Genomic DNA, 20453 nt, shown 5'->3' with positions numbered 1-20453 from the left:
TGCGCATGCGCGCTCGCAGATTAGCTTTTTTAATGACCAAGTTTTATAGTGAAATATTAAGTATTTTAATATAATGTCAAACATGTCAAATAATTTAATACAATATAATTTCTGAATAGGGAAATTATGGTCGTAAAATAAATATAAATTCTAAAATCAAAATCAAATACAACACTGCTTCCACACATTTTAATAATATTTATTGATAATAATTTTAAAATAATTGACTGGCCCCATGTTAGATTATACAGTTCACTACTGTATAAATGGTAACAGATTAAAAACAAGGGAATTCACTACATGAGCATTTTTGACCGCATATTTTGAATGCCTGTCTATAGAAATGGTAGGCATTATTTTGTTGTGCCCCAGTTTGATTTCTGACTCTGCTCAGAAGCATAAAGTAAGCAAGGATTATGCACAGTAATGTTGTATCACCTCGAAGGGGTTTATTTCCTGAGTATGACCACTGTACATGATCCAGCTTGCTACTTAACAAATAAATAAATACATGGATATGAAATATTTATTTGAGTTTAAATCCTCTGTTTTCCGTGACGAGGGGCTTGGTCACCCAAAAATGAAAATTCTGTCATGACAGAATGACAGAATTTTCATTTTTGGGTGAACTATCCCTTTAACACTAAATTTGGCAATTAACCAATCAGAATCAAGTATTCCAGAGAGCTGTGCAATAATTAATTATAAACCATGTTCCAATTGCAAATGTTTAAAACCACCTTCTGGTAGGTCCTCAGACTTCTCACATTCACTCCATTGAACATTCAGCTGTATGTAACAGTGTGAAAAATGTTTACAGTAAAACATCATGACTGATGCTGTCTCATGTAACCACAGTAAATTCCAACAACAAACTACTCAAACACAATACAACAAACCCACATTTTCCCCTATTTGGGACTGTTTACTGTTTAGCATTTTGCTTGAAGGTCAGACAGAAGGCTGTAATGCCAGTTTGTCTGATTATTATTCAGTGATGGCTATCGTAAATGACATTACATCTAAAGCTCTTTAAATGCCGGTATATCTGATTGGCAGTGATACTAAGTTCTTGCAAAGAAACACACAGTGGTAACAGGTTCTACAACATCCTTTCAACCATGAGGTCACAAGATAGTCAGCTCATCCATGAGGTTCTCAATCGGGGTCAAGGATTCACAGTGTGTACTAAGCGTGTTATTGGTCCGGTCGGGTCCAGCTTGCTCACGGTGCTCTTTCACAATGCTCCACACCTCTTCTCGAGCTTCCTCCATGTTCTGAGCATACTCAGTCCACCTGAGGAACATCCCTACCCAAATACCATACAAGGATAATGAGAACATTAAGGATGGAAGTATTTGTTTTTTTCTTTTGCTCTAAATCAGTGGAGCTTTACATACCAATAATACCAAGAAATTTCAATAGTTTATCTTTAATTTGTAACTGTCATTTTATCACATTGCAACAGTAACTCACCTGTCCATAGCTGTAAGGACTGAGGATGTACTGCGGGCCAAATGGCCAAATCAGTGGGTTCATACAGTGGGTTGAGGTACTGCTCTTCAATATCAGGCTTCAACAGAGACTGAAACAAACAGTGTGTGGTCTCCTTCACTCCTGCAGCACATCTAGCTCAGGCAAAAAAAAAAAAAACACACACATATATATATATATATATATATGTATACAGTGGTGTGAAAAAGTGTTGGCCCCCTTCCTGATTTTTACATTTTTTGCATGTTTTTCACACTTTAATGTTTCAGATCATCAAACAAATTTAAATATTAATCAAAGATAACACAAGTAAACACAACATGCAGTTTTTAAATGAAGTTTTTTATTATGAAGGGAAAACAAAATCCAAACCCACATGGCCCTGTGTGAAAAAGTGCTTGCCCCCTCCTATTAAATCATGAAAGAACTGTGATTAACCACATTATTTTAGAAAGCTGAGTTAAATTTCACTAGCCAAACCCAGGCCTGATTACTGCCAGACCTGTTGAATCAAGAAATCACTTAAATAGAACCTGTCTGACAAAGTGAAGCATGTTTAAAGAGCAACACGTCATTCCGCGATCTTAAGAAATTCATAAACAGATGAGAAACAAAATAGTTTACATGTATCAGTCTGGAAAGGGTTATAAAGCCATTTCTAAGGCTTTGGGACACCTGTAAACCATGGTCAGAGCCGTTATCCACAAATGGAGAAAACTTGGAACAGTGGTGAACCTTCCCAGGAGAGGCCGGCCTACCAAAATTACTCCAAGAGCACAAAGACGACTCATCCAGGAGGTCATAAAAGAACCCAGAACAACATCTAAACAACTGCAGGTCTCACTTGCCTCAATTAAGGTCAGTGTTCATGATTCAACAATAAGAAAGAGACTGGGCAAAAACAGCATCCATGGGAGAGTTCCAAGGCAAAAGCCATTGCTGACCAAAAAGAACACAAAGGCTCGTCTCATATTTGCCAAAAAATATCTTGATTATCCCCAAGACTTTTGGGCAAATATTCTGTGGACTGATGCGACAAAAGTTGACATCTGGTGTAAAACCAACACAGCATTTCATAAAAAGAACATCATAACAACAGTCAAACATGGTGGTGGTAGTGTGATGGTCTGAGGCTGCTTTGCAGCTTCAGAACCTGGATGACTTGCCATAATTGATGGAACCATGAATTCTGCACTCTATCAGAAAATCCTGAAGGAGAATGTCCGGCCATCAGTTTGTGACCTCAAGCTCAAGCGCACTTGGGTTCTGCAGCAGGACAATGATTCCAAACACAGCAGCAAGTCCACCTCTGAATGTCTCAAGAAAAACAAAATGAAGGTTTTGGAGTGGCCTAGTCAAAGTCTGGACTTAAATCCAATTGAAATGCTGTGGCATGACCTTAAACAGTCCATTCATGCTCAAAAACCCTCCAGTGTGGCTGAATTAAAACAATTCTGCAAAGAAAAGTGGGCCAAAATTCCTCCACAGCGATGTGAAAGACTCATTGTCAGTTATCGCAAAAGCTTGATTGCAGTTGTTGCTGCAAAGGGTGGCACAACCAGTTATTAGATTTAGGGGGCAAGCACTTTTTCACACAGGGCCATGTGGGTTTGGATTTTGTTTTCCCTTCATAATAAAAAAACTTCATTTAAAAACTGCATGTTGTGTTTAATTGTGTTATCTTTGATTAATATTTAAATTAGTTTGATGATCTGAAACATTAAAGTGTGACAAACATGCAAAGAAATAAAAAATCAGGAAGGGGGCCAACACTTTTTCACACCACTGTATATGTATATATATATATATATGTATATGTATATGTGTGTGTGTATGTGACCCTGGACCACAAAACCAGTCTTAAGTCGCTGGGGTATATTTGTAGCAATAGCCAAAAATACATTGTATGGGTCAAAATAATCGATTTTTCTTTTATGCCAAAAATCATTAGGATATTAAGTAAAGATCATGTTCCATGAAGATATTTTGTAAGTTTCTTACCATAAATGTATCAAAACTTAATTTTTGATTAGTAATATGCATTGCTAAGAATTTCATTTTTTTGCACCCTCAGATTCCAGATTTTTAAATAGTTGTATCTCAGCCGAATATTGTCCTATCCTAACAAACCATACATCAATGGAAATCTTATTTATTCAGCTTTCAGATGATGTATAAATCTCAATTTCGAAAAATTGACACTTAAGACTGGTTTTGTCGTCCAGGGTCACATATATATATTACGAAATGTTTCTTGAGCAACAAAACAGCATATCAGAATGAGTTCTAAAGGATCATGTCACACTAAAGACTGGCGTATCACAGGAATAAATTAGATTTTAAAATGTATCATAACAGCTCATTTAATTGTAATATTTTGCAATATTACAGTTGTACTGTATTTTTGATCAAATAAATGCAGCTTTGGTAGGCATAAGAGACTTTTTCTTTAAAGGTTTTTAACTTTTGAATAATGAGTGTCATATAAGGGTAATTTGTACCCTTATACCCACCTCTCCTGCTCGCTGTTACAAAGGAAGGTTCCATAGTTAGAAGCGTAAACCTCTTGTGCCAGTCGGAGCAGCAGGGCCTCACTAAACTCCAGTGCAAGAGGAAATTGCCGCCACACCTGCCACACACAGTCAAGCAGCAGCAGGAAGGATGGGCACTCCTGCTTCAGACGGGCATGAGAGTACGCCGAATGAGCACAGCGCTGCTGGAATGGGTGTCCAGCCTGAGAAACATGCATGCAACTCATCAGCTTTCTCACAAACACATCTGAGACTAATACTAGGTATAGTAGTTTAGTATCCAAGTTCTTTTTAGTTGTAACACATTCATAAGCTTTAACAAAATACACATTCACCTGTATCCATTCCCTCTCCAGCAGGCAGAGGAAGCCAGTGACAGTTCTAGAGGCGGGGTCTAGGATAAGCTGAGCCAGTGAGCTCACCAGCAGCGTGTTGTCTGTCCCTTCAGAGCCATGCACAAGCACAGAGTGACCATCCCTGCAAAAAAAAAAAAACATCACAGACCTGAGTGATACATCTCAAACCCATCTCAAACCCTTCAAAAACAGACCGCACGCCAGAAAAATACATCCCTGTGTGTAAGCACAGGGTGAAAAAAAAAGACTAAAACAGTACATCTGAGAGTAGTGAAGTAGAAGTAATATATGCATCTCAGTTTCCATAAACAATATTAATCAGTACAACTGTTACTTGTTGATGATAATAATAATAAATGTTTCTTGAGCAGCAAATAAGCATATTACAATGATTTCTGAAAATTAAGCTTTGCCATCACAGGAATAAATTATATTTTTAAATTTTTAAATTGTAATAATATTACTGTGTTTTCTCTATTTTTATCAAATATAGAGTTCGTGAGCATAAGAGACTTCTTTCAAAAAGTTAGACTATACATTATTAAATTATTCAGTGACTTTTTATGAATGCTACACCAAATTTGAATAGAAACAAATTCATAGATATGCTGGTCAAGCAAAACTGACATAAAAAGCATTACAACATACAATACATAACATGTATTCTGTTAGTCATGTATTCTGATCTGTTAGTCAGTCACACAAAACAATGAACAAAATAATAGGACAGAGAATGTAACAGTTAGGAATGTAGGACAGTTAAAGTGCAATACAGATGTTTTGCCATTAATGTTTCATTAGAAATCACTACAGAAAGCCTACTACACTAATTTAATAAAACTGCAATGTTATGTATGAACCACAGATGGCGACAGAGCCCAGAATTTCGTAGTGCACCTTTAAAAGACCAAAGTAAAAGATCTTCCCACCTCTCCACACACTCTACCACCAGGCCTGCAGTGGACAGCGCACTGTGAACATGAGAAAGCCATTTGGAGTTCTCCAATTTACTGAGCCAGCGGTCCACACTGTGCGACGGGTCACTGCATGCTTCCACCAGCTTAATAAGACTCTCCTGCACAACTTTACCCCTGTAAATGACATGATTACATGCAAAATCATAGCAAACTGTCTTTCAAAGTCAGATGGATCACATATTTTCAGACTATTAAAATGACTAATGTTCCCTCTCACCTTTCATGGTGTCTGTGGATTCTTTTCCAGTGGCTATAACAGGATTTAGACTCAAAACCTCCTCCTGTCATCCGGGTCTGCTGGGCTTGCTGGGCAGAACGCAGATCGATGATGTAACCCAACTCTGACCCATCAATCACAGCCTGGAGAAGGAGCTCATCCTCCTTACATCTCTTCTTATTGGCTCCTGTCAAAGGCTGACTGCTTCGCATAATCACCTAGGCGATGGGTACAAATAACTTTTACTTTGGACATTTTGATCTGTATTAAGTATTTTTTGCTTTAATGAGAAATGTAGTTCTCATACCAATATATAGTTACATACACGTATATTTGAGATATAAGAAAACATCCTACACTCACCATTCCATTCCTATGGTGACAATAGGAGAGCACAGGAAATCTGCCGCCCTGTCTGAACCTGGCTGAGCGGATCAGCTTGTCATCATCCACCTCACGAGGCACAATGACCGCAGATGGATACGATGGGCATACAGAGTAATCTGAGTTTACTTTACTGACTCTCCACCTGTCCCACTGTTCACAAACACACACACACACACGTTTGTTTCTGTGAATTGTGGGGACTTTTCATAGACTTCTATTACTTTTATACTGACCAAACAAAGTTTTTTTATTCCCTAACCCTAAACCTACCCCTTACAGAAAACCTGTTTGCATTGTTACACTTTCAGATAAACATCATTTACTATTTTTAATGATTTTCACAATGTCAAAAATTTAATGTTTTGCTATCCTTGAGGGGACATAGCATAAACAAGTAGCATAAAGTACACACACACACACACATTATGAACACGCACAAACATGCACATGCATACACTTATACATACAGTGAGGAAAATAAGTATTTGAACACCCTGCTATTTTGCAAGTTCTCCCACTTAGAAATCATGGAGGGGTCTGAAATTGTCATCGTAGGTGCTGTGAGAGACATAATCTAAAAAAAAAAAATCCAGAAATCACAATGTATGATTTTTTAACTATTTATTTGTATGATACAGCTGCAAATAAGTATTTGAACACCTGTCTATCAGCTAGAATTCTGACCCTCAAAGACCTGTTAGTCTGCCTTTAAAATGTCCACCTCCACTCCATTTATTATCCTAAATTAGATGCACCTGTTTGAGGTCGTTAGCTGCATAAAGACACCTGTCCACCCCATACAATCAGTAAGAATCCAACTACTAACATGGCCAAGACCAAAGAGCTGTCCAAAGACACTAGAGACAAAATTGTACACCTCCACAAGGCTGGAAAGGGCTACGGGGAAATTGCCAAGCAGCTTGGTGAAAAAAGGTCCACTGTTGGAGCAATCATTAGAAAATGGAAGAAGCTAAACATGACTGTCAATCTCCCTCGGACTGGGGCTCCATGCAAGATCTCACCTCGTGGGGTCTCAATGATCCTAAGAAAGGTGAGAAATCAGCCCAGAACTACACGGGAGGAGCTGGTCAATGACCTGAAAAGAGCTGGGACCACCGTTTCCAAGGTTACTGTTGGTAATACACTAAGGCGTCATGGTTTGAAATCATGCATGGCACGGAAGGTTCCCCTGCTTAAACCAGCACATGTCCAGGCCCGACTTAAGTTTGCCAATGACCATTTGGATGATCCAGAGGAGTCATGGGAGAAAGTCATGTGGTCAGATGAGACCAAAATAGAACTTTTTGGTCATAATTCCACTAAACGTGTTTGGAGGAAGAAGAATGATGAGTACCATCCCAAGAACACCATCCCTACTGTGAAGCATGGGGGTGGTAGCATCATGCTTTGGGGGTGTTTTTCTGCACATGGGACAGGGCGACTGCACTGTATTAAGGAGAGGATGACCGGGGCCATGTATTGCGAGGTTTTGGGGAACAACCTCCTTCCCTCAGTTAGAGCATTGAAGATGGGTCGAGGCTGGGTCTTCCAACATGACAATGACCCGAAGCACACAGCCAGGATAACCAAGGAGTGGCTCTGTAAGAAGCATATCAAGTCTCCAGACCTAAACCCAATAGAGAATCTTTGGAGGGAGCTCAAACTCCGTGTTTCTCAGCGACAGGCCAGAAACCTGACTGATCTAGAGAAGATCTGTGTGGAGGAGTGGGCCAAAATCCCTCCTGCAGTGTGTGCAAACCTGGTGAAAAACTACAGGAAACGTTTGACCTCTGTAATTGCAAACAAAGGCTACTGTACCAAATATTAACATTGATTGTCTCAGGTGTTCAAATACTTATTTGCAGCTGTATCATACAAATAAATAGTTAAAAAATCATACATTGCGATTTCTGGATTTTTTTTTTTAGATTATGTCTCTCACAGTGGACATGCACCTACGATGACAATTTCAGACCCCTCCATGATTTCTAAGTGGGAGAACTTGCAAAATAGCAGGGTGTTCAAATACTTATTTTCCTCACTTTGTTATAAATATACTTTACTATTAATGAATAAAAAACTAACTAGAAAAACTAGTAAAGAAAACTAAATTAAACCTAAACAATAATTAAAAACTAATCAAAATGACATAAAGCACATAAGAAAATATTAAAAATTTATATAAATATAAAACAACTTTATGTAAGATAGACACTATAAAACAGAAAAAAGAGTAACATAGATAGGATGTCAGTGGCTAGAGATAAACATCTGAAATAGCTGCTAGATGACAATGGGTGATAATGAAAGCTATGGAGACAAACAAGGCAAAGAAAAGAAGAAAAAAGCTGCATATGGGAGAAAAATTAGTAACAGAGAAAGAATAAACATTGCTTTATTTCCTGTGCATTTAAGTGTTGCCCATGTCTCACAACTACTTTTAGTTTCCTGTGGCAAACAAAGTGCTTCCTGTTTGTCTTTTTTTCAGGAAACGAAACAATAGCTTATATTAGGTAAAATTTGACCTTGAAGTAATAATTTTCAGCATCGTTTGTTTGTGTTTGTCCTTGTGTGTGGTGTTTAAAGCAAGATAAACACAGAGTGACGGTAACTGAAGGAAAGGGAAGTGAAAGTGAAAGAAAAATACAGTTAAAGAGTGTGTAGCCCACCAGCCTTTCTGTTTGTTTGTAATATTGCTCTGTCGAGGACAGGCCCCATGGGCCGTGCAGAGTAAGGTGTGACGGTCTGTAGAAGAAGGGATACATCTCTGTCACACTTTCCAGAGACGAAAGAGCCTACAGAGACATGAGATGATATTAGTTTACTCTTACTCACAGCTGAGGCAGTGCTGGACTGGCTTTAGAATACATGCTTAAAATAATCTTTAATGACAATCTGTAATTATTCATATTATTCAGGATTTTCCAGGATACTTTGCTACTGACAGTGGAAGATTTTTAACAGGTTATTTTTTCATTTATTGTTTTTTGGCCAATATTGGATATTGAAGTGTGCACAGTATTTTTCCTTTATTTTAAGATTTAAATAAAAACCTTTGCCATAATCTAATGCTCATTTAAAGTGAATCATTAAATGTAATCTTTATTAAATCTCAAAATATATATTTATTACATTGTAAATTATTCATTTGAATATTAATGTTTTTTTGCTTTTTTTATTTGAACAAAATTGAACAGAATTTTAATACTGGCTAACACTTATCAACCATAACAAGGCAGAAATGTAATATCGATGCAAGCTGCTCGATTTGAGCGGGTTTGTTCGTATTACGTTTTAAAATATATTCAAATAATAAATATATATTTAAAATTGTAATAATATTTCACAATATTACTGTTCTAATGTTTTTTTTTTTTAATCAAATAAATGCAGCCTTGGTGAGCACAACAGACTTACAGACCCCAAACTTTTGAAAAGTAGTATACCGAATCCTAAATATTAGCCATATTAATACTAATCCTTGTAACAAGCATGGTTAGTGATAACTATATTTAGTACCTCTATAGATCTGGCTATGTTCAGACATTCCTCCATTCCAGGAATTTCCAACTGAAGAACCAGCAGGTCCTTACATTTAATGGTGATAGTACCAGAGGATCCCACAGCCCTGTATCAGACACACGTACAAACACCCCCACACACATTTAAGTACATTCCTCCATGTTTTCTCACACTCTCAAATTCCGTACAATCATCTCCATTGGGGCCTCAAAAGAGACGGAAACAGGAAGCAAAAACAAGCCATGAGCGTAAAGCTAGCAGAGAGACAATGAGATAAATTGCAGAGGCATGACTGAGCTCTAAATTTAACTTTAACAGAACGTAAGCTAACAGTTTTTCTTTCTGTCTCTCCATATTTGGATGTTAGATTACAAACAAAAATATATCTAACACTTCATGTTCATAAACACTGTTGCTTTGCATGTATTAAAAACACACAAAAAAACATATCAGAGAGATACATGTTGCGTAAATGCTCATTGCAAAGCACAAATATCTTGCAAAATACTCTTTTTTTCTGTTTTTCTCTCTGCCATAAGCTAAGAGCATGTTGCCAGCACAGCTCATTTTGAAAGATGCCTTCTTATTCTGACACAAGATGCTGCCTGCTGCCATTAATCTCCTCATTTTTATCTTTACTGTATAAATTAACAGCAGATCCCAGATCAGAATAAAATGACAGCTTCAATGAGCAATAAAAGTTGGGGCTGCTTTAGAAGTGTACCTGGGGTATCCGAAAAGATTCTCGACACTGACATGCAGGAAAAGTGATTGGTGAAATTAGAGAAAGAGAGAATTTGTTTATTATTCCAGAAGCAGGTCACTTCAGGGATCAAACACATACACAATTGTGACCCAAATAAGATTCAAAAACAGATGTCTGGATGAATAAGAATATGAATTATGCATTTACAAAGGACATGTGTCTTAATTTGCTGTAATAAAGTGCTGAATGTACAATATACACATCAATAAAAAATCCTCCTGAAACAAATGTACTTGATACTGTAAAATTGAAATGAATAGATTTTCTTTAAGTCAGAGATATTATTTAGCACCACTGAATCAACTTAAATATTTGGTTACATGAACAAAACTAAAAATGAAGTTTTAAATCAGATACAAATAGAGCAATAATTGTAAGATATTTAAAATGTAATTTAAGATGGTCTTAATTGGTTTCATGCTGGAAGACCATCTTAAACCAGATAAAACCATCAAAACATCTAAGGCTGGTTTATGATATTTTTCCATCAGCAGGCTATAATTACCATCGCCTAGTTTTACAGCACACACATGCATTGGTCAAACCTGGACTCCAGCTGATGAGAACAGCTGTCTCTCTACCTTTTCTCAATGGCATCGATGTTCTTGAGAAGAATGAGAAGTTGCCAGGAAGCTTCATCTTTTCTGTCTGAGAACAGAAGGTGGTGGCTGGTAACGCACAGGGTTCCTCTGAGCGTTGGATGGAAAGGTCTTCTCAGGGTAACATCTTCAACATTAGCGGTCTTGATGTGCTCCGACAACTCCATTTCACAACGACAACAACCACCATCTGGTACTTCTCACGCTGAGTTTAGAGAGCTGGTGGGCGAGCCACACGGGACTCTGTCTTCCGCTAATACTCTACGAAAAGCTGTTCCACCCCTTGCCGTTAATTTAGGCTGTTATACTCACCTCACCGGTAGCTGGCAAATATAAAATGCCACTAAGCGACTGTGCGCGAGCGACCGGAGATGTGTCTGCTCGCGCAACTCATAAGCATTTTGTTGGCTTCTTTATACTTTCGTTTCCGTTCACACTCTTGAAGTCCCAGCCCTCTTCTCTTTTTTTGTGATGTTTGTGTTTATTGTTGTTGCTGTTTTTTCGTATTATTTGGTAATCATTCTTCCTCTCATTTTAGAGTTGTAGGGTAAGAATCTGCTTTTGACAAATAAAGAAAATAAAGAAAAAAAATCTTCTTCTTTTCTTTATATTAATATCTAATATTCATTTTTTTCTTTTTTTTCTTTTTTTTTTTTACTTTAAAAAATCAATTAGATATTCGTTTTACATTTAATAATGTAAGATGCCATACACCATCAAATATAAAAAATAGCCTTGCGATGGACCCTAATATATAAGCATACCTCAATTTATACTGTAAAATATCATATATATATATATATATATATATATATATATATACACAGTGCCTATAAAAAGTATTCATACCCTTAATTTTTTTTCCACCTTTTGTTTTGTTGCTGCCTTATGTTAAACTGCTTTAAATAACTTTTTTTCCCACATCAGTCTACACTCCATACACCACAATGGCAAAGCAACAAACAGGTTTTTAACTTCTAGAATTTGTGCCATATTTAAGATTTTCCCTTAATATATTTTTATCTCTATTTGTATGCCCTCTTTTTCTCTCTTTCTGTCAATTTTAAAGAGCTTATATTTTACATTTATTTCTTTATCTATTAATACTTGAGTATTTTATTTTATTTATTTATTTATTCATTGAAAGGTATGTTGTTCGTTTTGTACATACTGTTCTTTTCTGTTTGTTATCTTTTATACTGTATTCTTTATTATTATTGCAATAAAAACAAAACAAAAAAAAAACAGGTTTTTAACATCTTTGCCAATTTATTACAAATAAAAAACTTAAAAAATATTTCATTGCATAAGCAATCATACCCTTAACTGGGACAGTTGAAATTTAGCTCAGGAGCATTCATATTGCTTGTAGATATTACTACACTTCGAGTGAAGTTAACCTGTGGCAAATTCAATTGAATGGGTTTGATTTGGAAAGGCAAATGTGTCTTAATAAAAGGTATAACAGCTGAAAATGCATATCAGAGCAAAAACCAAGCCCTGAGGTAAAAAAAAAAAACTGCCTGTAGAGCTCAGAAACAGGATTGTGTCAAGCCACACATCTGGGGAAGAGTTCAGAAACAATTCTGCTGCATTGAAGGTTCACAGAAGCATGTAGTCTCTGTTACCCTTAATTGAAGAAGTTTAAAACAACCAGGACTCTTCCTATAGCTGGTCTCCTGGCCAAACGGAGGAATTGATGAAGAAGAGCTTTGGTTAGAATGGTGATCAAGAACCTGATGGTCACTCTAGTTGAGCACCATGACCTTATGTGGAGATAAGAGAAATCTACAGAAGGACAAACATCACTACAACACTCCACCAATCTGGGCTTTATGGTGGTGGGGCAAAACTCAATGCTCTCCTCAATGAAGACACATGAAAACACACTTGGAATTTGCAAAAAAGCACCTAAAGGACCATCAGACTCTGAGAAACAGAATTCTCTGGTCTGATGAACCTCAATTCGGCGTAGCCACGGGTGTGCCGGTGCCACCCACAGTGGCAGCTGGCACACCTAAAAACAGATGCAGAATTATTATTTTTTTAATCGTAATAAACATGGGCGGCGCTAAGGAGATGCTTCAGCACCCTCAAGAATGGCCAAAGCAGAAAAAGTAGGCTAATGATTATGAATATGTTGGGGGAAAGGGAAAATTATTTTTTAATGAACTAGTGATTTCTTCTCAGTCAGTGTTGGCTGAAAAGATAAAGTTGCCGAATGCGACGCTTCACTCGCCATCTCTACATGAACTTTAATAAAGAAATGCACCTTTTCATTCCGACTACGTAATTAGAGATGTTATATATTTTAATAGGCTATATCAGCCCAGTCTGTTCTGTAAAGTTAGTAATACACAGTCTTGGTGTTTTTTTTTGTTGTTTTTTTGCACATTAATCTGACAGTAAATGTGGCACAGCCAGTTTTTCTGACGCACACCCAGAGTCTCTTTTCTGGCTACGCTCCTGAGCATCACGTTTGAAAGAAAACAGGCACTGCTCATCACCTGCAGAGTACCATCCCAAAAATAATGTGTGCTGGTAGCAGCCTCATGCTGTGGGACTGTTTCTCAGCGGCAAGGACTGAGGGACACATCAGAGTAGAAGAAAAGCTCAGTGCACCAAAATATAGAGATAGCCTTAATGAAAACCCAGTACAGAGCATTCAGTACCTCAGACTGGGCAGAAGGTTCACCTTCCAACAGGACAATGACCCTAAGCACACAGCAAGAGTGGCTTATAGACAACTCTGTGAATGTCCTTGAGTGGCCCAGCCACAGCCTGGGCTTGAACCCAATCAAATATTTCTGGAGAAACCTGAAAATGTGCGTCTGCCCCCCTCCAACCTGACAGAGCTTGAGGGGTGAGGAGAAGAATGGCAGATAATTGCCAAATTCAAAGCTTATCGTATCATACCCAAAATACTTGAGGCTGTAAAGGTGCTTCAGCTAAATACTGAGTTAAGGGTATGAATACTTATGCAATGTGCTTATTTCAGTGTGTTTTTATTTTATTTTCTATTTATAAATTTACGAAGTTGTGGCAATTCTGTTTTTGTTAATTCAAAGCAGTTTAACATAAGGCTGCAACTTAACAAAATGTGAAAATATATATATACTTGCTTTATTTATTTATTTTTATTTTTGCTTTTTACCTTCAGTAGAATGAAATCATTTTTTATTATCAAACTTTATTATTATTATGATTATTATATGTTAATAATATTTTAAACAATGATTTTTACACAATGTTTCTTTTAACTTTTTCGAGGACCCCCTATCAGCCCTTTGCAAATCTCTGGGGGTCCGTGGACCCTAGTTTGAAAACCGATAGGCCTACAATTCGTTTTAGAATAACACACCATTAATGCCTGACTGATTCCTAGCTAAATAGATTTTCACTGCAATTCCTCAACATCAGCAAGAGATGGAGACATTCTGTCGTAAAACACTTCCGAAGACACAAGTTGGCTATTAGGCTACTTGTGCATATATGTGCAGATATGCACGACGGATGTTGACTGAGCTACAAGTTAATATAAGTTAATTTAAATTATGTATTGTATTTTAAAATGAAGTCTGGTTTAGCCTAATAAAATAAAGCAATTCAGGTAACACGTAGGATAGGAACATGGATATCCTTGAAATGGCGATAGGTGTAAACCGAGGCCTGGGTATCCTGCTTCGTCTTTGAGAAAATGAAAGCTCAGATGGCCCAATCTGGAATCTTCCCTTTATGTCGTCATACGGGGAAAGGTTACCTCCCCTTTCTCTGCTTTGCCCGCCCATGAGAAAATGAGCTACTACCGTGCAAGGCGAGCGCAATATTTTTTTTTCCTCGAGAGACATCATGGCTTGTAAACGAGTGAAGCATGACAGTTGCTCAGTGTTTGGATGTACAAATGAACACTGAAGTATTTTTTTAGTTCCTTCATCCGAGCCTATGGCTAGCATTAGCTACATGATAATAACTGTAACAGCATACATAAACAAACCAACTAAAGTACCGTATCCAGACACAATGTTTTTAACTAACCATTCGGAGGCGTCCTGCTGTAGCCGCTGAGTTGCAACTTTTTCATCCGGTGCTTCTCCATCCGGATCAGATTCTGGGTCAAACTGAAAAGCTTGAAGGACTGTGTGTCTACGAGCCATTGCAATACATCCACTGTCAACATTAGCTCATGGTAGGGCAAGCTGGTTAAGGCCACACACCCACCCTCCACCTTGCCCCGCCTCTCTCCTCCTCATTAGCATTTAAAGCTACAGACACAGAAATGGCACGTCCTAAGGAAAGCTCATTGTGGGACTGGTTCGTAGTGGCTGAAATTCTGCACCAAGGCTGAATTTCGGGAAACAGACTACAGATACAGTACTAGGGACCACTTAGGCCCAGGGGCGTAGCCACGGGTGTGCCAGGGTGTGCCGGTGCCACCCACCTAAAAACAGATGCAGAATTATTATTTTTTTAATCATAATAAACATGGGCGGCGCTAAGGAGGGGCTAGCAGATGCTTCAACACCCCCAAGAAAGACCAATGCACTGCCATAGCACCCATAAGAAATGAAATTAAAAAAAACATTTGACTTATTACGCATTCATAACTCATGCATTGCAATATAACGTGACGTGATTAGCAGGCGCACTTTTCGAGTTGTCAGCATTTTATTTTAAAAATGGATCGGTTCCTTGTGCCAAGTAGGCCTGTCCCCAACTAAAGATTTCACTAGTCACACATGAATTGATTAATATAATAACCTAGGCTACTAACCGTCCTTTAATAGGCGTATAGCCTATTCCGCGCTCAAGCACACGTATAAAACTTGCAATGGCAAAAGTAGGCTAATGATTATGAATATGTTGGGGGAAAGGGAAAAGAAAACATTTAAATTATTTGTTAATAAACTAGTGATTTCTTCTCAGTCAGTGTCGGCTGAAAAGATAAAGTTGCCGAATAAGACGCTGCACTCGCCATCTCCACATGAACTTTAATAAGGAAATGCACCTTTTCATTCTGACTACGTAATTAGAGATGTTATATATTTTTACAAGCTATATCAGCCCAGTCTGTTCTGTTCTGTAACGTACAGTCTTGGTGTTTTTCTTTTTGTTTTTTTTTTGCAACTTAATCTGACGACAGTAAATGTGGCACACCCAGTTTTTCTGATGCACACCCAGAGTCTCTTTTCTGGCTACGCTCCTGCTTAGGCCTATATAAAAGCATCCAAAAAGCAGCATGTCATGGGACCTTTAAATAAACAGGCCTACAGGCAGCCCTTTTAATGTATGAAAATCCATTTGAAAAATCTAGAACAAATTTACTTTCTATTAAGTTTGTCTTTTTTGCTTTTTATCTTTCATTAGAATTAAACAATCTTTGATTATCAAACTGTATTATTACTATTATTATTATGTTACTTTTCTAAATATTTTTATATATTTTTAAACATTATTTTTCTCTTTACTTTTTCAAGGACCCCCTTTGCGGCCCTCTGGGGGTCCCAGTTTAAAAATTCACTAATATGCCTATAGCGTTTGTTTCAGAATAAATCATTCATATCTTACCGATTCTAATGCTAGATTTAAATTCCTTGGTAAAAAGATTCTTATTGCAATTCCTCAACATAAGCAGGAGATGGAGACACACCGTCGTAAAACAGTTGACCAAGACTCACTTTTGATTATTGGTGAGATCTCGCTGAGCAAGATGCAGTGTGAACGAGTCTTGGGCCATAAGATAAATAAATGTTTACTTGTCATTCCTTAGTTAGTTGATTAAATTTGATTAATATATATATGTATATATATATATGTCTGTCCTGACTCCTGAAACTTCTCAAGGTGGTTTTGAGCGCATGAGAGGTTAAGGGTGTCAGTGACTTTGCACCACTTGAATAGTTCCACATGAACACGAAATGTCGCGTTTGGCCGCAACATGCAAGTACAACCTGTCTAAACACTGATACTCTGCCATTAGGCTGCAGAGCATGGGCGGTCACTTTTCGGTCTATATAAACATTAGCAGCACAGCACACCTCTTGAGATTAATCACTCGTGCACATGATCGGGCACAGAGCACATGTCTGAGCAGTCACAGTCTCGCCTATCTGGAATGAAAGCAGCTCAGTGATGGAGTTCAGAGAGCTGGGAGCAGACGAGAGCTCAGACGGCGATATGGAGGATCTGGATAGTGTAAAAGCCCTGACAGAGAAACTCAAACTCCAAACGCGCAGACCGTCGTACCTAGAATGGAAGGAGCGACTGCAGTCTCGCCCGTGGACTGATGCCACACACGGTTCAAATGTCAGCAGCCCAGGATCCGTGGAGAAGGACACTCAGCTACCCGACATCTGGAAAGATGGGATGCCTTATAAGAATATATGCGGCTTTGAAACTATAGACGATGCGTTAGAGTGGCTCAGAAGCGAACTGGTATTGTATTCATAAGTTTATGTTTTATTTTTATTTAAACTTTGGACTAACTTTAGAAATGGTCATTGTGTATCTATCTATCTATCTATCTATCTATCTATCTATCTATCTATCTATCTATCTATCTATCTATCTATCTATCTATCTATCTATCTATCTATCTATCTCTTTATTCATCAGAGAATCCTGAAAAATGTATCACATTTCCACAAAAATATTAAGACAAATATGACATTGAAGACATAGCTGCTGAAAATTCAGCTTTGCCACCACATGAATAAATTGCATTTTAAAAATATATTCTAATAGAACAATTATTTTAAATTTTGTTTTTGATATTTTTAATCAAATAAATTAAACCCCAGTGAGCATAAGAGACTTTAAAAAAAGAAAAAAAAAATCTTATCCACTCCAAACTTTTGAATGCTAGTGTATGACTTAAATATATATATATTCTAGTGTAAAATATGTAATATAGCAGTTAAACATAGTATGGTACATACTACAACACAGGTGCCATGACTCTTGTCTCTTGGCATATTGCACCTAAATGCCACACAGGTGCAGAAACTTGAGTGGGTGTTTGACAGAAAGGTGTGCTCAGTTCCTTGCATATGTGACTGCTGTTCCAAACAATTTAATCTTATAATTATTGCTGTTTATCAAAAACTTGATGTGTGAGCTATAAAGTGGTTCTCCCTCTCTCTTTCTCATCGTTACTCAGAGGGAGATGCAGATGCAGGATAACCGTCTGGCACGGCAGTTGATTCGCTTACGGGGGGAGATCCACAGGCTGAAGGTGGAGCAGGTGTGTCACCGTCACAAAGAAATGCTGGATGATGCCACGTATGAGCTGGAGGAATGCGAGGAGGACTCGGACCTGCTGTGTGACATCCCCATGAAAGCTGCCTTCACTATGTCCACCCCTCTCAAACATCTTGGTCTCACCAAGATGAACCTCAACTCCAGACGATTCTCACTCTGTTGAGAGACACGTCGAGGAGAGACCCCCCTCAAGAAAACTCAATGCACAGCTTTTACTGACACAGGAAACCAAAGATTTGTTTCATTTCAGTGTTAAAATTAGACTATTGCAAAAAAGAAAAAAAAAACACCCTTTAAGTTTTCTTCAGATAACTAAGCCTTATTGAACTTTGTTTGATTTGACCACAGGTGGTCACATCTGAAAATGCAGTAACCAGCAATACAATTATTAAACCACTTTTGAATGCAGACTCACCACAGGTCTGAGAAAGTCCCCATGCAGAGTTGAAAGAAAATAGCTGAACTGATCTGAGAATCAGGAGGAACCTGCTTCTGTGTCAAAAGGCGTGTGATTGGCACGCATTCCCATGAGCGTTCCTGAATGCTCAGAGGAGGAAACACTCTCCTGTCAGTTTGGCTGTGATCCCGAGCAGCAGCCTCACAGGAAGTGTGAGTTTATGTTCAGGCATTTTGCCACCTTGTCTCTTAAAACCTAAAAATAACCCCCACTCTACAGCTCAGAGCTGCAACAACTGAAAAGCCGATCTCAGTCTCTGTTCTGTTCAGCCCACTGTCGGTGGTTGGTCTTAAATTAAAAAGTTGAGGGTACGTATTTGAGAATCTTGTGCTTGGGAAATTGTTATTGATAGGTCAGAAGATTTTTATGAGTTTTTATAGTTTCCTTTGTATGTCTACAGAGCCCATTAAAGTTTAGTTTACTTTATTACAAGCACTGGAAATTTAGCACTGCATTTGTGCATGGATACTGTAAGTGCTTAACAACATATCAAAGAGGACCCTTATAATTTGACAAATTAAACTTGGGACTAAATGAGTGTTACCCATTTTTAATAGATTGTATATATATGAAATGAATACTTCTGTTCGGCAAGAATGCATTAAATTGATCAAAAAAAACAAACAAAAAAAAAAAGATTTTTACATTTTAAAAAAACAATGAAGGATCACGAGACATTAAATGGCTGAAAATTCAGTTTTGCCTTCACAGGAATAAATAACATTTTAAAATATAATAAAATAGACTTATAAATAAAATAACAATAACTTTTAAATTGTACTAATATTTCACAATATTTCAGTTTTATAGAGCTGTAATGCAGGCTTTGTGATCATATAAGACTTCTTTCAAAAACATCACAAACAATTTTACAGAACGCAAACTTTTTAACGGTATGTTTTTTAATTAATAAAATGTTTGATGTACAAATGTTTAATTGCACTGTTAAGGGTATAAAAGATCCTTTTGCTTTCAATCACCTGTTTACTAAAACCGAACACAATGACTTGACTTTTTTCGCACAGGGCTAAAAAATGCCTTAAATTTGCCTTAAATTAATAAAATGCCTTAAAGTTATTTTGAAGGTATATTGCGAGTGATATTGTAATTTAGAAGAAAGGAGAAAAAACATTGTTCATTCACTGTAACTCATTCACTTACAATAAAAATGTATGAATCTTTTGAACATTGTTGCTTTAAATTTGTAAATAAGTTTTATGTTTGTAAATACAAGTATTTAAAGTATAATCAAAATTTCTTCACAGTATTGTGTTGATTTATGTATTTGTGTAATTATCCAAACTGTTTTGAGCAGCTCTTATCTCGCGTTGCTCAGATTCTTCCATTTTGCACATTCTGACATGAATAAACCCAGAGGGTTTATATGCAGTGTTATCGCACGGATGAAAATAGTTTATATTTATCAGAATTGGCTGCATTTTCCAGTAGATGAGTCAAACAATGGACCAATTGCTTTATTGATTGTATCTGCAGTGACAGCACTGACTGACAAAAGGAGTCATGTGACACATGCCAAGAAATGATCTCATGCTAGATAAATATACAGAGGGAGAGAGAAAGAGGGAGAGACATTGACAGAGAAAGCCTTCTTTCCTAAAGCTGTTCTCAACACTGATATTACAAGCTTTTGTAGTTTACATCTCGTAAACCCAGTGGCATTAGGGCAAGTGCCTTCATTGAACAGTTCACATGAGGGCTGCTTTAGATTCCTTCTTCAAACAGAAACATGAACTATTTAGGTCACCTGAGAAGACACAAAAGGTGTTTAGTTGTGTTCCAGATACAGATTCCCTCGAGGCCTAGAAAAGCAAACAAACACTGTGCCATGAAAGTGTCGTTCTGCTTTGTAGAGCTTAAAAGAAACCATCA

The 20453-nt window shown here is 37.4% G+C and overlaps 2 protein-coding genes across 4 annotated transcripts; one reads left to right on the top strand and one right to left on the bottom strand.

The window, feature by feature from the left end:
- Positions 1-183: 183 nt before the first annotated feature.
- zgc:154055 (uncharacterized protein LOC556036 homolog) lies at positions 184-15064 on the bottom strand. 3 transcript variants are annotated; one of them, XM_058749391.1, is made up of 11 exons: positions 10832-11543; positions 10209-10235; positions 9482-9590; positions 8632-8757; positions 5939-6112; positions 5576-5793; positions 5311-5472; positions 4361-4502; positions 4008-4228; positions 1477-1628; positions 184-1309 (listed from the first exon to the last, which is right to left on the bottom strand). In XM_058749391.1, exons 1-11 carry the CDS (start codon positions 11014-11016, stop codon positions 1128-1130), a joined length of 1698 nt encoding a protein of 565 aa, XP_058605374.1. In that variant the 5' UTR covers positions 11017-11543; the 3' UTR covers positions 184-1127. The 3 variants fall into 3 exon arrangements, with proteins under 3 accessions (XP_058605374.1, XP_058605376.1, XP_058605375.1); XM_058749393.1 differs by lacking the exons at positions 10209-10235; positions 10832-11543 and adding an exon at positions 14885-15064; XM_058749392.1 differs by lacking the exon at positions 10209-10235.
- Positions 15065-16752: 1688 nt separating this feature from the next.
- fam167b (family with sequence similarity 167 member B) lies at positions 16753-19749 on the top strand. Its single transcript, XM_058749394.1, has 2 exons — positions 16753-17281; positions 18006-19749. The coding sequence occupies exons 1-2, from the start codon at positions 16979-16981 to the stop codon at positions 18267-18269; spliced, it is 567 nt and encodes a 188-aa protein (XP_058605377.1). The 5' UTR covers positions 16753-16978; the 3' UTR covers positions 18270-19749.
- The last annotated feature ends 704 nt before the right edge of the window (positions 19750-20453 follow it).

This window comes from Onychostoma macrolepis, chromosome 17 (genome assembly GCF_012432095.1).
Source record: "Onychostoma macrolepis isolate SWU-2019 chromosome 17, ASM1243209v1, whole genome shotgun sequence".
NCBI classification, from domain to species: Eukaryota; Metazoa; Chordata; class Actinopteri; order Cypriniformes; family Cyprinidae; genus Onychostoma; species Onychostoma macrolepis.
Note: the sequence above shows the minus strand (reverse complement) of the source record. Positions and strands in the feature narration are given on the sequence as shown.